Source organism: Xiphophorus hellerii, chromosome 3, assembly GCF_003331165.1.
Source record: "Xiphophorus hellerii strain 12219 chromosome 3, Xiphophorus_hellerii-4.1, whole genome shotgun sequence".
In the NCBI taxonomy this organism is placed as follows: domain Eukaryota; kingdom Metazoa; phylum Chordata; class Actinopteri; order Cyprinodontiformes; family Poeciliidae; genus Xiphophorus; species Xiphophorus hellerii.
Window position 1 is genome coordinate 10,902,538 of NC_045674.1, and position 15,679 is coordinate 10,918,216.

At 37.5% G+C, this 15,679-nt stretch overlaps 2 protein-coding genes across 4 annotated transcripts; one reads left to right on the forward strand and one right to left on the reverse strand.

Moving 5' to 3' along the window:
- Positions 1-766: 766 nt before the first annotated feature.
- LOC116717257 (NLR family CARD domain-containing protein 3-like) lies at positions 767-10,114 on the reverse strand. The gene is made up of 7 exons (XM_032558491.1): positions 7,704-10,114; positions 6,709-6,792; positions 6,100-6,150; positions 3,812-5,618; positions 3,527-3,613; positions 1,611-1,778; positions 767-1,512 (listed from the first exon to the last, which is right to left on the reverse strand). Exons 1-7 carry the CDS (start codon positions 8,029-8,031, stop codon positions 1,194-1,196), a joined length of 2,844 nt encoding a protein of 947 aa, XP_032414382.1. The 5' UTR covers positions 8,032-10,114; the 3' UTR covers positions 767-1,193.
- Positions 1,312-14,279, forward strand: LOC116717254 (sialoadhesin). Of its 3 annotated transcripts, XM_032558486.1 has the most exons (10): positions 1,348-1,391; positions 7,813-7,883; positions 10,092-10,160; positions 10,817-11,218; positions 11,429-11,740; positions 11,821-12,084; positions 12,792-13,064; positions 13,330-13,438; positions 13,525-13,690; positions 13,809-14,279. In XM_032558486.1, exons 3-10 carry the CDS (start codon positions 10,118-10,120, stop codon positions 13,962-13,964), a joined length of 1,725 nt encoding a protein of 574 aa, XP_032414377.1. In that variant the 5' UTR covers positions 1,348-1,391; positions 7,813-7,883; positions 10,092-10,117; the 3' UTR covers positions 13,965-14,279. The 3 variants fall into 3 exon arrangements, with proteins under 3 accessions (XP_032414378.1, XP_032414377.1, XP_032414379.1); XM_032558487.1 differs by lacking the exon at positions 7,813-7,883 and having other exon boundaries at positions 1,312-1,391; XM_032558488.1 differs by lacking the exon at positions 13,809-14,279 and having other exon boundaries at positions 13,427-13,438; positions 13,525-13,657.
- Positions 14,280-15,679: the final 1,400 nt, after the last annotated feature.

The following is a 15,679-nucleotide window of genomic DNA, read 5'->3' on the forward strand; positions in this document are numbered from 1 at the left end:
TATGCATACATAGAACATAGAGACCTGTGCACAGGACTGAAACCCAGAATCTTCCTGCAAGGCAACAATGTTACCAATTTTGCCACCATATCTACTATAAAGTCTGTAAAACGGGCTAGAACAGGAACAAGGTCTTGACTTGCTGTAGAAGCTGGTCATAAAGTGTGAAAATGTCAGAAATAATATTGAGAGTAACATCTTTGCTTTGGCAATGATCTCAGATAGCAAATCTCACACCCATTTCGGAAAACTTCTTTTTCTCAGTACTAATTGTCATTACACAGAAAATTCTGGTTTATTTTAAGTTTTCTTCACTACAAGAATGTTCTGTTAAACCCAACATATTTTGGGTTTAGCTCTTGTTTGTTGCAACTTTACCAAACTTATAAACACAAATATCTAATTCTATGACGGATCATTTCTGCTCCTCTCCCCCTCCCCCTCGACTGCTACCGCACATTGTGTCGTTCAGATAATACATTTCTTTCCTGTTGTCATGCTGCTATTATTAAGAATCCAGAGATAGTTGGGGGGGGGTTTATCGCCCCGCAAGGGGTCTTTTTGTGGGCTCTAGTGTCCCTTTTTCAAAGCAGGCTGACAGGAAAGGGGGAAGACATGCGGTAAGCGTCGTCGGGACCGGGTGTCGAACCCGCGACAGCCGCGTCGAGGCTACGTTGCCTCTGAATGTGGGTCGCGCTAACACCCTCCGCCACCACGGCACGCCCTATGATTTTTTTTAAGTAAAAGTCTTTCCGTTTCATTTAGAATATTTTTTATTATTATTTTACATATCTATTCATTTATTCTTTTATTTATTTTTAGTTCTTGGGACATTTTCAGCCACCAAACATTCAGGGACAAAGCACACAATAGAGCGCACAATAATTTTTCTCTTTCAATGAATTATGGACTAGGAAATACTCATTTTTTATGTTTGGCATCTGCAATAATAGTAGTTCACGATCAATGTCTAAAAAAGGTGGAGATTCTGTTAAAGACAAATAAGTTTGATTATATCTGCATTTACAGAACCACCTGAACTTACCCGTGATTTCTAGAGCTTCTTTTGAAAAAACTGAATAACACATGCCACATAAATTCAGAGAAGCCTGCTTTAACAGACTAAACTCATTATGTCAGTTTGTTTAAAATGTTTTTGATTATTCCAACATAATATGAAACAAAAGTTAAGTTCAACTCCCTCCAATCAGATGGGATTTTAGCAGCTCCTCAATCTTTATCTGGAGCTCCATAGCTTTATCTGCATTCTCTCCTTTCTCCATTTCCCCTCCACTGTTCTGCAGGCCTCTCAGCACTGACTGCAGAGCATCAACATTCTTCACTGAGTCCATCTGGTCCCTGTCGGCACGGATCTCCTCCACCCAGCCCAGGTAGGCCTGGAGCAACCCCAGGTCGTCCACAAAGTTTGCAATAATCCTTAGATCTGGTCTCAATTTCTCCAGTTCCTTGAGCCTTTTTCTGCCCACCTCTCCAATGTCATTTCCAACAATTCTAAAGAAAAGGGAATAAAACAGTGGTGGAATAGTCAGTCTCCACTAGATGGCAGTTGTGGATACCACATAGAAACAGGTTAAATGTGTTTGTCTTACGTCAGAATCTTAAGGGAAGTGTTTTTGCTGAGGCAGTTAACAATATTTTCCGTCCCTTTCTCTGTGATACCAGTGATGTCCAGATAGAGCTCTTCAACAGTGGTGTTATTCTCCAGGGCGGTCCACAGCTCATTAACCCCTTCTGGACCCAGGTTGTTTCCACACATACTGTAAGAGTGGTTTGACAAAAATGTATTAAATGCGTTAGTAGATTGTATTTGCTCCTTTGTGACATGTTAAGGTTTCTTTTTCTTCCTTAGATTTTTCAAAGACAAACAACCTTAACCCTTTCAGATAAAACACATCCTGTGCTGTGAAAAAGTATTTGCTTTTCATCAAACTTAGAATCTTAAGATCCTCAAATGAGTTCAATATTGATAATTTTTATAAAAAAACTTATCAGACAAAACAAAACAACAAAAAAATACTGCAATAAAAATAAATAAAAAAAATCAGAAGGGCAATTTTTTGTCAAGGGGAGTTGCTCATGCAACTACTTTCTAGACTCCCATTCTTCCAACACAGAAAAGGAATTAGACCAGAGGATACGTACTTATACTTATCAACCAACCCTGAATAGCAGTATCTAGTTTATATACTTTGGATCAACATTATTAGACTACGTTTTGGACTCCTTTTCTCCCAACCGAAGAACAGAAGTTTTAGCAACCCTGAAGAGGAGCACATAGTTTACATACTTTACATCAACATTATTTTTTCTTCTTTTCCTTTTTCCTTTGGTTTGTTATTTTGTTTGCATTTCCTTTAAATTTCTGCAAATCGCTTTGTATTGCTTTGTTGCTGAAAATATCCTATATAAATAAAATGACCTTCAGTACCATCTAGTGTCTATCTGTGTACACTGAATGCAAAAATGCATATAGAGAGTTCTGACGTTTTGGCGCAAGCTTCTTTGAAGTCATCATAAATAGTTCCCGTTCTTCTATTAGAGAGACCAGTTAGAAAAATTTTCTAAATCAATTGAGATTCATAACTGGACTCTAGGTTTGCCAAGAAAAAAGTAAAATCTTTCTACTACAAGCAACTGAACTTTTAGTGTTTAAAAAAAAACTAACCCTTTAAGATCAGTGGTCATGATAAAATGATAACAATTAATGAGTGGGAAAAAAAAAGTAATACTTCTGGCAAAAATCATTGTTGAAATCTAAACATTTTGATCATTCCTAAAGCTTTTTGGGAAAATATTGACAGGCTTGACGAGACTTGTATAAAACTAACAGCACATCAGAAAAATCATATCATACAGTCAAAATTGGTGCTGAATGGTGTTATGGTGAGGGGTTGCTTTGCTTGTTCAGCATCTGGACAGCTTGCTTTAATTGATGGAAGTATGAATTCTGTTCTCCACCAGAAAATGATGTAGAAAATTACTTGAGTAATACTTCATGATTTGAAGCTCAAGTCATGTGGGTTATTAAATCTATGTCTGTAAGGTTCAGAGTCTGAGTTTAAATCTGGTTGAGATGCTGTTGTGTGGCCTTAAATTAGCCAGTCATGTTAAAAAAAACCCTCCAGTGTGGCTACTGCCAGTTACTTCAAACACTTGCCAAGGGATAAACAATCTGTTATTAGATTACTTTTTCATGCAGGATTACATTGGTTTTCTTTTTTCTCTTAGTAAATGAACTCATCAATTCCACTGAATGAAAATACAAATGAATTTTGTATTTACCCATCTTTACTAATATTTTTCTACTATAAAATCTATTTGATGATGTGAAACACATAAGTGTGGCAAAGAACAGAAAAGGAAGATATCTGTCATCAGCAAATAATTTTTCAAAGCACTGAATGTCCTTTATAATAAGGAGTTAAGGTTGCATAGTTTATTTGAAAATTCCAATCTTCTTAAAATTAATTATTTCAGTTGCCCTTAAGATTCTGAGAAGACTTACAAGAGTTTCTTGACTTGGCATTCGTTTGATTTCAGAACTGCAGATTCTAATAAAGCTGCTTGCCAATCCAGACAGTTGTATCTCAAACTGAAACAGAGGAGAAAAACATATGTGCACTTGATTTTTGTTATTTGCTGGGGATCAGACTTGTTTCCTGTCAAGTCTGTCAGGATGTATTTGAAAGAAGAGTGAGGAGATCACTGGATAGGTTTAGGTCAGACTAACACAAAGAGTTAGTTTGTATTATTCAAATGTTGACATGTGAATATAAATTGAAGGACTCACTAGAGAGATTCACAGCGATGGAGGATTGGCCTCAGTCGGTTGAGTCCTCTGTTTCCAATGTTGGAGTAACCCAGGTTGAGTTCCTGAAGCGTGTGTGGAGAAAACTTCAGCACATAGTGCATTGCTGCACAGTCCACAATATTCAACTTCATTTTAAACAAGTTAAGCTTCTTAATCTCTGGTGCTGCGATGGTAGTGGTCTCGTTCGTGTGAAACTCCATCAAACAATGCAAAAGATTCAATGCGGTTTCATTTTTCATCTCCTTGTGTTTAAATTGGTCTTGGAACCATAACCCCAGACCGGTGGGGATTCCATTCTCTTCCTCCTTGGAGGGGTTAACAAGGCCATCTAGTTGCTTCGCTAATCTCGTTCGTAGAAGTCCCATAAAGAACCTTGTGAACATTTGAAGACTATCCAGCATGTCCATGTTAAGCTCTATGTTTTTTAGCAATGTAGAAGAGACAGATGGTGGATGTAACCCAAAGCACCAGAGGTTTAAAGCTTGAGTTATATCCTCCTGACTGAAGAGGTTGAGGGCACAGTAGAGAGCTGCCAAATGTTCCTGAACAGTCAAGTGGAAGAAGGAAAACATCTCCACTGCCTCCTCTTTGAGAGGATGAAGGATCTGACAAAGAAAGGTGCTTTGAATATTAACTGGTGTTACACCATAATTCTCCAGGTCTTTTCTGCTGAACATGATCTTCCTCTGCAGGAGATTTTCGTAAGCCAGTTTTCCCAGGTTTGTCAGCTGTTGCTTTGCTTGGGAGAGAACTTCTGATCTTGAAGTTGACCTTTCTGCACTTGCCCTCAGTGCATGGTGTTTGACTGTTGTAAACAGATAGCAGAAGTAAACCTCACTCACTGTTCTGGGTGGGTTTAACTCCAGAGATTTAAAGTCACCAACATCCTGAGATCCTAAGAAGAACTCCAGCATAGCAGTACAGATGATGTAACAATAAAGTGGAATAAAGGACAACACAAAAATGCTGTCATTGTTCGAGATGTAATCGTAGACTTTTTCTGCGACTTTCCTGTCCTTGTAGAACTTGGTGGTATACTCTTTGACCTGGTTTTCCTCAAAGCCCAGCACCACACAGCATCTCTGAAAGAAACGCTTTGGAGCTTCTGTAGATGGCCTTGTTGTGAGAATGATGGATGCCTCTGGGAGAAGATTTCCTTTAATCAAAGCAACTACCAGCTCAGACACGGGCAGCTTTGACTTTATACCAATGTTTTTGTCCCTACTTTTCCAGTCTAAAGAGAATCTAAACTCATCTAAGCCATCAAGGATGAAGAGCAGAGATCCTGGTGCAGTGAACAGATCAGGAAGCGCATCCTTTAAGTGCCGGAACTTCTCTCCCAGTAGCTCCAACAAACTAATAGGAGCTTCAATTAGATTGAGCTCTCTGAAAGATAAATCAAAGATGCAGGTGAATTCACGCATGCTCTTTCCGATTGCCCATTCATAGACGAGCCTCTGGACCGCTACACTCTTTCCAATACCAGCAATACCCTTCACTTTAACCCTTTTAGGTGGCTGTCCTGTTGTCTCTTGAGGACTCAGTAGTTGGCTTGGTCTAATGCGCTGGCATGATTGGTGGACATAGATACGGGCTCGTCTGCTTGCTAAGTCAAAGTACTCATGTTGACTGCTGTCAGTGAAGTCATTGTCCTCTGTCACGAAGAGGTCAGTGTAGCGAATCTCAATGTGAGAAGTTGAGTTTGAAACTTCTCCACTGCCCTCCGAGTAACACTTCAGCTCCTCCATGCGCTTCAGGAAGGTTGTTTTGTGGATAGAAATTTGAGCTGGAACAGAACATGATATGGTAATTTTCTGAAATTTTGTTAATAAATTACATTTCTCTGATCTTTCTTTATAACATGGGTTTTCATCATTACATTTTCAATATTAGACCAAGGCTTCTTTTAAAGATGATAATTATGACCCAGTTTATTTTTCCACAGCCAGCGACATACCTGGAAGCCATGACCATATATCACCTAAAAGGTCTCTGCCACTAGTTCTGATCAGTCCTAAATTAATCTCTAAAAAAATTGTAGAAAACTGTAGTTCAAGGAGATTCTTTATCAACATAAATTACAGCATTTGTCAAACTATCTTTGCAAACTGATGTTTTAATTCACTTTTGTTTGTTGTTAGTCTTCTCAAATGTGCCTCCAGCACAGAAAACTCTGGTTGTTTTGTGCTGAAGCTGGTGCATGTAGCACTGGATAAGCTTTGCATTTTTTTGATATACAAAATCTTTTTGTGTTGTTTTGTACTTACCTTTTAGGTTGGCCACCCTTTGACTCCTTGTTGGTTTTAGATCTTTCTTACCTAAATGATGACATATATAGTTATTGAATCAATATAACATTGGTATCAACATACCATTGTTTTAAAAAGTAAGTCTTAAAACCGCTAAATTGCTTTGTTGTAGGATTCCTGGATTAAAATAGTATTAGCAATGACACCAATATTCAGCAATGACATCAAGGGAGCAAGTAGTCTTTGTTGCTAAATGTGTGACCAGATTTTATTCTGATTTTATGAAGTTTCATGGCACTGACTCAAAGTAATCTACTACAATAATTCATTGCCATAATAAATAATTATTTATTTAGGAAAATAAATAAATGAATAAATAAATAAATAATCAGTGCCTAAATAAATAATTATTTAGGCAATGAAATATCTATACATACAATGTATAGACACAATCTATGTGTCTATACATTTTGTATGGACATATTCATCCATACAAAATGTTTCCAGTACCATAAACTGTGGATGTTATATTTAGGTATTAAAACTGGTATTTTCTCATACCCTGCCATACATGTCAAAAAGTATTTTGGTAGTACTTTAGTTCTTGTTAAAAAATGTTATTCATACCTCTAACCTCCAGTGTTATGGAGAATCCTTTGTTCTTCCTTTTGAATAGTTTAGCAATGGGTCCTCTAGGTTTCTTGTGCTTATCTGTCAATTTAAGAAAATAATTTATGTAATTAGACATATGTTATATATAGAATTAGTTGACTGTTGGCATTTAGGCCTGGATAGTTTCACATTTTTCTGCTTACTTCACCTGAAAATCCACAATATCTGTAGTTCCAAATTAATTTCATAGATATTGGTACATCAAATAAAGAGAAGTGAGTCACTGTTGGCTCTGGATGAAAAGTTAACAAAGTGCTGCAGTGTTGAAATGTTTCACACAGAATCAACCTCAAAGTTTATTAGCATACCACATTTAAAATCATCAAATTATGAAAGTGCTGCACAAGTCATGTTATCAGTATAGTAAACAGCTAAATTAAGGTTAGAATGAAACAAGAAGACACAACCAAGTAAAATTAGTGAAATAGATTTTTGTTTTATGAAAAGAATAACAGAAAACGCTAGAATATTCAGTTCAACTAGAAATCAAAGCTCAAGTAGAGAAGTAGGTTAGTAAGGAGCAACAAAATGATTATCTGCGTTGTTCAGATGAGCAAAGGATTGAACCTACAAATGAGCAGTGACTGACCCACAGGTTAAAATAAAGCCAGATTTTTACAAATGGACTGAAAGAACTCCTGTTTCTCAAGAAAGATTTAAATTAGTTTAATGCTGTGCCTTTAATAACACAAGTGTTAAAGGTATAGATTAGTTTGATGTTTCCTATGTGTTGTCTTTGTGCGATTGCAAAAATCATCAAAAGCGTCTTGGCAGAGCATCAAAGTTCTGCCAACTTTGATTTCGCTGACCAGTAAACTGCATAATCTACCTGTGCAAATATGACCTTACACACTAAAATTTGCAATCATCATTCACCTGTACTTCAACTCTACATTAATGTAGTTTGAAAACACAACACAGTTATGAGTAACATTCCAAACCATCCTCACCTTCATCTTCTACCACTTCAGATGGTGGTTGCTTGTTTGCAAAAGATCTACAGTGTCTATCAACCCAAATGTGCAGATCCTTGCAGTAATAATCTTGCACTTCTTTCAGCACCTGCAGGAACCGTTGACTGCTCTCCTCTGAGGCACATGCTGTCTCCAGAGCCTGAGCCACAGCATCAGGTGGGGGTTTTTCTAGTAAAGATAGGTAGGAGCTGGGAGAGAGCACCTCATCGTCATAGAGCCAACGTAACAGGGGAGCTGGATGGTCGCAAGTCCAGTTCAGCAACAGTTCCCTCTGAGATCGAAGCAGCTCCTGAGCCGAGGTCATGGTTTCAGAGAATACTGCCAAAATGTTGATTCAGTTCAAATTACAACTTACACATTAAAGTTTTCTTACAAAGCCGAAATAGTCAGACTTTTACTTTTAAATGATAGAGGTCTGCACATTCTTCTAAAACCTTACCATAAAGTGTGGTGCTTCGTTTGTTATTATCTCCTCAGTCAGGTGAGTGTTGCTCCTCCTGCAACACTCCCCTTTCTCTGCTGAGTGTTGCAGCAACAGCAGTTAGCCTTTGTCTTAAGTACTAGTTGAAGGTGGCAACTCTCCAAAGGTTCAATGTTCAGGGTTTTGCACCTGATTTTGCCCATTTGTTTTAGTTTAAATATGTGGAACAATGCTTTCATTTTCACCCACTAAACATGAGACACACTAAACATTCAGAATGTTTCTTGAATAGTCTTAGAGGACGGAGAAGGCTTTCCTGTTAAAATACTCAAATAATATGTTTTTCTGTTGTGCTTTCCTTTCAGTAGTGACCTACAGGCATTTATATATGTTGCCAGGTGGCAAAACTTCAGTGTCAGACAGGTTAACTATTAATCATTTTTGATATTGTTTTTATAGTCTTATTGCTGTGGAAAGTTTTCTACAACCTTTTATCATCAACACTGGAGGTTTATTACAATACCTTGCAAAAGTATATGTATCCCTTGAACCTTTTCACACAATGAAAAACAAACCATTGTATTATAATTTTTGTAACAGACCAACAGATATTCTATTTTTTTACAAATAAAAATCTGAAAAGTGTGGCATGGAAAAGTGTTTAACCCCTTTACTCTGATAAGTCTAAATAAAATCCATTGCAGCCAGCCGACTGCTATACCCCACCTCGATGCATTTTAATAACAATACAATTACAGTTATAAAATCAACTCCAAGATTTGAACTCCCCACAGAGCTCTGTTTAATTAAATGCAAACCTCCTAAGACATGACCATCCACCTAAACACATGGAAATCCTTAGCTTAACAAACACAATCTGTTGATAAGACAACTATTCTTGTTATGCACACCACAAAATTGACCTCCATGGAATAGTAAGATGAAAAAAGAAATGGTTGAAAAAATACCTGAAAAGTCGTGTTTATTTCTTACCACAAAGCCAAAGCCAACAGGTGTAAAAGTTGCTCTGGTAAGGTGAGACCAAAATTACCTTTCTGCAAAATGCATTGCAATATCAGACATCTATTGCAGTATATCACCTTAAATTCACCCTCACCTGTGTAAAACATGTTGGTGATAACCTCATGCCTGCAGAGAAGCAAGGTGGAGCTTAGTTCACGGCAATCCTGGAAGAAAATCTGTTAAAGGTTGCAAACAACTCAGAACTAGGACTGAGATTTACCTTCAAACATACAGCCAGAACCACAAGAGAGGCTTAGTTCAAAGCATATTTACCTGTTGGTATAGCCTAATTAAATTCCAAATGAACATCCAAGTGAGAATATGTGACAATACTTGAAATTTGCCGGTTACAGATGCTCTACATCACATCTGACAGATCTTGAGCTGTTTTGTACAGAACAATTATGGTTCTACAAAGTACTGGTACAGGGAGACGGAATACAAATTCCCTTCAAACTTTTCAGATTCATATGCATAAAAAAATCACACTCTTGCAGTACTTTGTGTTGATTTGTTAAATTAAATTCCAATAAAACATGTTCACATTTACAATTGTGACATGTAAAAACAGGAGGAAAGAACTTAGCACATTTGGAGCCTTTAGGGAAATGACTAGCAGCATGAGAGTGACTCACTCCTTGTCATGTGTTGTCTTGCTGATGTCTTTCTTTCCGAAGCAAATAATTTCCACTTTTTTGGATATATTTTTAAAAGTAAAATCTAAGTTGCTGTACAGTTTAAAGTGAACTATTTTCTGGTTAGCAAGACAAAAAATCATATTAACCACGTTTTGGAAGATTCAAACAGATTTTAAACAAACCATTTGTTAATAGCATTTGCATTGGTAGCTTGGTAGACAGTGGTGACACAATGAAACAGGCCAACTTCCTCTTCTTTGCCCCTTTCATCCCCTTCCCCAGTCTGCTGGAAGAAAAGTGCTGCAGCCATGCATGGAGACACAAGCTTTTTTAAATGTCTCCAACTTATTGGTGAGTAGTAACTTAATTTATTACTATCTACTGAGTGGATGTTCATTTTGTAGAAATTCTAAAGACTTTTATTGTTAGTTAATGATAAACTGATATAATCAGTAAGGTAGCTGGTTAAATCAGTCATGATTATTTTAACAGTGGAGAAATTTATTTTGCCTTACATTGATATTTTCTGCAGTCTTCAGTGGCAAAGGTGAAATTATTTTGTGAATTATGTTGTAAACTTTTCTGATTTCTTGTTCATAGTACAAATAATTTAATTCAAAATGCAACATATTTAGAAAACAGTAACTTGCACATATATTTCCTTGAACAATGTGCAGAGTGGATACTTCTTACCAGGGCTAAGGGCACAATTACGCTGTTCCTTTTTTCTAAATATATCTATTGCACAACTATTTTGTGTTGGGGATCCAAAAAATTGCAATTAAATACAATACTATAACCATTACATTATCATTAATCAATGTGAGGAATTTCTATGGCTTATGGGTGATCATTCCCAAATACCATAAGAGATTCTTGTTTTACAACTGCTTGGCCATAGTGTTTTTTAAGTATCCCCTGTTAATATTCCTTTAACTTATAATTATAGTCAAGTAAAATGGTAATTTTCTGCTTTCTAAATTATTTTATTTTCTTTATTACTGAAGCGGCCTTGTGGATGGCGGTCCAGGCTGTCTCGCCTGTGCCCTCAGTCCCTGACCGTGTACAGGGTGTGGTTGGCTCCTGCATGGTGATTCCTTGCTCCTTCACCCCTGCAGACCCTCACCCCAACAGGGGACGGAAGGAGAGGGTGGATGTGCGACTCAGGTTCAGAGGTGGTGGGCCTTTTTTCCCTCTCAGGAGCACTGCTTTCAACAGCGAGAGCAAAGACCAAGTGAGCAGGGATTTCCTCGGCCGGACTTTTCTCTATGGCCAAATGTCCGAAGGAGACTGCTCAGTGAAGATAGAACAGCTTAGAGTGGATGACCCAAAGGTGTTTGAACTGGCTTTGAAGAAAGGCAGCGATTTACTCTGGGGGGTGTCAAGGAGTGTAAATGTAGACATCATCGGTGAGTGACATTAAAATACCTTGCTCTGTCTGTTTTTGTTTTATGTAAAGTAATTGAAGTTGTTTGAGAGGTTTACAGTTTATAATCTCATGAGAGACCGAAAATAAAATGGGCAGCAGTCATTGACAGTTATTGTAGTTTTGCTGATTTACTAGTTAAATAAATTCTAAAAGAGAAAATACATAGATGTTTTTTTTTTCTTGCTGATAGACAACCCTGAGCCTCCTGTCATCAGCGGCATGTTGTCAGCCAAAGAAGGACAGTTGGTCTCTCTGAACTGCTCCGCCAGCTACCACTGTCCCTCCAGACCCCCAACCCTGCAGTGGAAGTGGGACCAAGGAGCCAACCTCAACAGCAGTGAGCTAGGAGAGCTACAAACCCTCCACCCAGGTCCCCACAAGTGGATGCTGCTGGCTTCTTTGTCTTTCATCGCATCCCACCAGGTGAAGCCCCAGCTCTGGTGTGCGGTTAAATATCCAGAAACCAAAATGTTAGCGATGGTGAAGGACCTTCATGTGACATGTAAGCAAAACTATGCCCCTAATATCTTTGTTTCTTAGCTGAGTTTAATCTAACCTGGTTTCCATTACCCATGCTTTTAGTTCCACCAAAAGATGTGAAGGTGGAGGTTCAGACATTGATCGTTCAGCAGGGGGGCAACGCCTTGCTTGTTTGCTCATGCAAAGCTGACCCTCCAGTGACAGAGTATCGCTGGTCCTACACTCAACACGGCCACACTGTGCACCTCCACCACCGATCACACAGTCTGCGATTGTTGAACGTGACCAAAGACATGAGAGTCCGCTGCTCAGCCAAGAACACCATTGGTCGAGGAGAATCCCAGCCCACGTCGCTTAATATACAATGTAATTATATCCTTTATGCTACTTTGTTGTTGCAATGTTTTCCTTGACACCAAACACTTTCAAGAACAGAAAAATTGTTTTCTTAGAACCAGATGCTGGATTTTTGTGGTTTTAGGATGTTCATCTTTCTATTGTGTTTGGTTGGGTTTTGCACAGATGACACCTGCTTTACACTGAGATATCACATATTGCACAAGTGGAACTCTATCTGAGTGTCTTACTGGAATTCACTGAGATCCTAAGAGATCCCCATCTTTTTGCAAATGTTTGTGAAGCAGTTAGTACCTGTAGCCATGGACGAAACATCTGAATTCAATAATTTTGATAGATATACAAATAGAATAGAATAGAATAGAATAGAATAGAAATATCTTTTTTGTCAAATGGTGAAGAAATTCAAGTGTACGAGCAGCATGTTAAATTTAAAGGAAAGTGTTTATTTTTAACACTTCCATTTAAAGGTAAACACTATAAATGGTAAACAAAAAAATAAAAAAATGACACAGACTAAACAAAATGTTCAACAGAGTAGGGTAATTAGATTTTTTGTATATAGAAAACAACAAGAGACTATTTGAAAGAAATAAAGCTTCTATGAAAACAATTTTCTGCAACATTTTTTGGCTCTATATGCCAACATTAAAAGCCATGATAAGGACTATTGGGGTAGTATAACACTGCAAACACATACCTTTTGTTTCTTTTAGATAAGCCTTCCATCTCACGTCTCTCTTCCACCTGTGTTGTGGAGGATTCTGAGGTGCGCTGTCGCTGTTTGGTCGACTCTAACCCCAAGGCAGCTGTCACCTGGAGCGTCAATGGGACTGTTCCACCTTATGATTACAACGTGTCTGTAACATCAGAGCCTGACATGCTCACAGTGTCTCTAAGGGGATACATGGACAAACCATTGAGTGTAATCTGTTTTGCATTCAACGCGCTCGGAAATGACTCCCTGGTTTTGCTGCAGGGGGAGGAAGGTATGTCTCTATTCTTGCTACACTAACAAAAAGAACATCTTCCTCTTGTTTTTCTTTCCATGTGATGCTGGGGTTGAACTATGTACACAATATCCCCACAGCCTACAAATATTTTAAAAATGAAGGAAACTCTGTAAACAAAAGCTTGAGGGATTTTGTTTTATGTCATAAAGTGGTCTTACTGGTTTCTTAAAGTCACTGTAATTGGTATGGATAGCATACAGTAAAGCTTTATATGCTGATTTATCCTGCTTTTGTATTCAAGATCCAGAAACTGCATCTGTGGTCTGGATCATTTTACCTGCTGTGGTCATCTCACTGTGTGTATGCCTTCTGTCCCTGCTTGTCTGCTTCTACCGAAGGAGAGCTAAAAGGTATGTGTGAAACAAATTTACCTATAAAATGAAGATGTTATTTCTACATATTTATAATACAAGGCTTTTGGTCTTCTCCCTTCTAGACACATCATGATCAGACATCAATCTGTCTTCCCTGAAGGACTAGGAATTTATCAGAACAGGATGCCTCTCTACATTAACTGCACTGAAGTGACAAATATTTACACTAATGGAAGCTACCAGCTTGTGTACCAGAACTCCACACCTGTTTTTGTTCATACAAAGCAGGTATTATATATTTTGGTTCTTAAAGAAAAGGTCATACTTACTGGGAGATACATCCCAATTTTTTTTTCTTTTACGTACTGCCCACTTTGTATTTTAATAATCTGCCTCTGTTTTTCAGGTCCATCCAATGGGCCGAAGAGGTGGGGAGAGGAGAAGAGGTAGAGATGTTGCAAGAAGAGACAGAGGAGCAGGTGTGGGACTCAGGGATACATCAGAGGTCCAAAGTGCTTCTCCAGATGATCCAGAGACAGCCATCTATGTAGAGATCCTCTGAATTTTAAAACAAAAATTAACTGGAAATTGATTCTCTAATGTCTGGGACAATTGTCCTAGTGTTACTCCCTGTCTGCAATGTATATAGTGTTCAATACTGTGTTATATGGGTTTTATGAATTTTTTTAAGGAAGAGTTATATTCCTGCTAAAGTTTTGTTTTCTTAAGTCTGCAATGTAAGAATATAAGATATTCTTTACTTACACTGTACTTTAAATATTCTTGTGAATGTTTTTGTTTTTTAAACATTGATCAGTGTTTGAATTCTAAAGAGGACAGCAAATAATAAAAGTTAAACTATGACCATTAACCTTCAGTTTATTGTCATGTGGATATTTTTTTTAAAATTATTTTTAAGGGATATGAAGCAGAGGCCAAAAAAATCTGATTATGCTGCCAGAAAGTAGCATGCCCAGGCCCCAGCCCTCTGATCTGCATGTCACATGATTGAGACTTTCGTTCCTTCCCATGAGTTGTGGGCCTATGTAGTGTAGTGATGTCTGGCCAAGTCCCAGGAGACCAACCATCAGGCATTCCACTGCAAGCTTGTTTCCCCAGAATTGTCTCCAGGATGGTCCTGGCCATACTTCTTGTAATTGTGGTCTACTATTTATAAAATTGATCAACTCACTCTTGCTCTGATCTCTCCCCTGAGGGCAATTTACCATGGGTAACCCTAACTGTAGTCAAAGCCTTCAAAAACAATCACCCCATGGTATTTAAATTCCTCTACCATATAAATGTCTCAAATCTGGAAAAAAGCAAATTGTTTCCACCAGATCAGCTATTTTCCCTCAGCATATGAATTCAAGTTGTCTTGTTTATGAGTGACAGTAGGATGAGGCAGGAGTCAGATGATTACAACATTAGAGCTTCATGTCCTGTAATGATTATACTAATATGGTCCATTATGGAAAAAAAGAGATAAGTTAAAAAGTAAGCACTTGAATGTTTGGTTTGCCAGTTCATCTACATTCCAGCTGTCAAATGTGGTCACTGAATGTGGATCATGACTGAAATCTCCTTGCAATTTTTTAGCCATGATCCAGTGGGATGTTTTGAGGCATATTTTGATCTCTGGATTATATTTCCCTTCTGGCCTTGACATGCATTGAGATCCCCCAGAATCAGTAATTTTCTTTAAATTAATTTTTCTCACCCCAAACTCCACATTGAAACAATACTAAAGCTTTGTAATTTCTTACAACTGACATACATTGACTCAAAAAGTTTGGCTTCTTTTTAGTATTTGAATAAGATCAATTATATCCTGAATTAAATTAAATCAGTCAATTAGTTAGTAATCATGTTTTTTATAAACACTACCAGAACATAAATAATAAAAAATATATACATAAATATTGTGGATATTTATGTTTATCAATGCTATAAATAAATAGAAATTGTATAATATATAGAATTTGTAGAAGTATAATAAAAAATAATAGCAAAAAAAACAATATATAAAGGATTCAAGTTTTTTTTTTAAATTTTCATACCACCTTGGATTCAGGTTACAGATTAATAATAATGATTTAATAATGACATAAAACAACTTACATGAAGTGGGGAAAAAAACAACTTAACACGAATGTTTTTCTCCACAATATCGACATTTTGTTCCACTTCGAACATTTTCTATGACTTAGAAACTGCATACGTTCCGCCACTTGGTGGCGAATTAACTGCATGGTGACATAAATTGTGCAGTAGAAG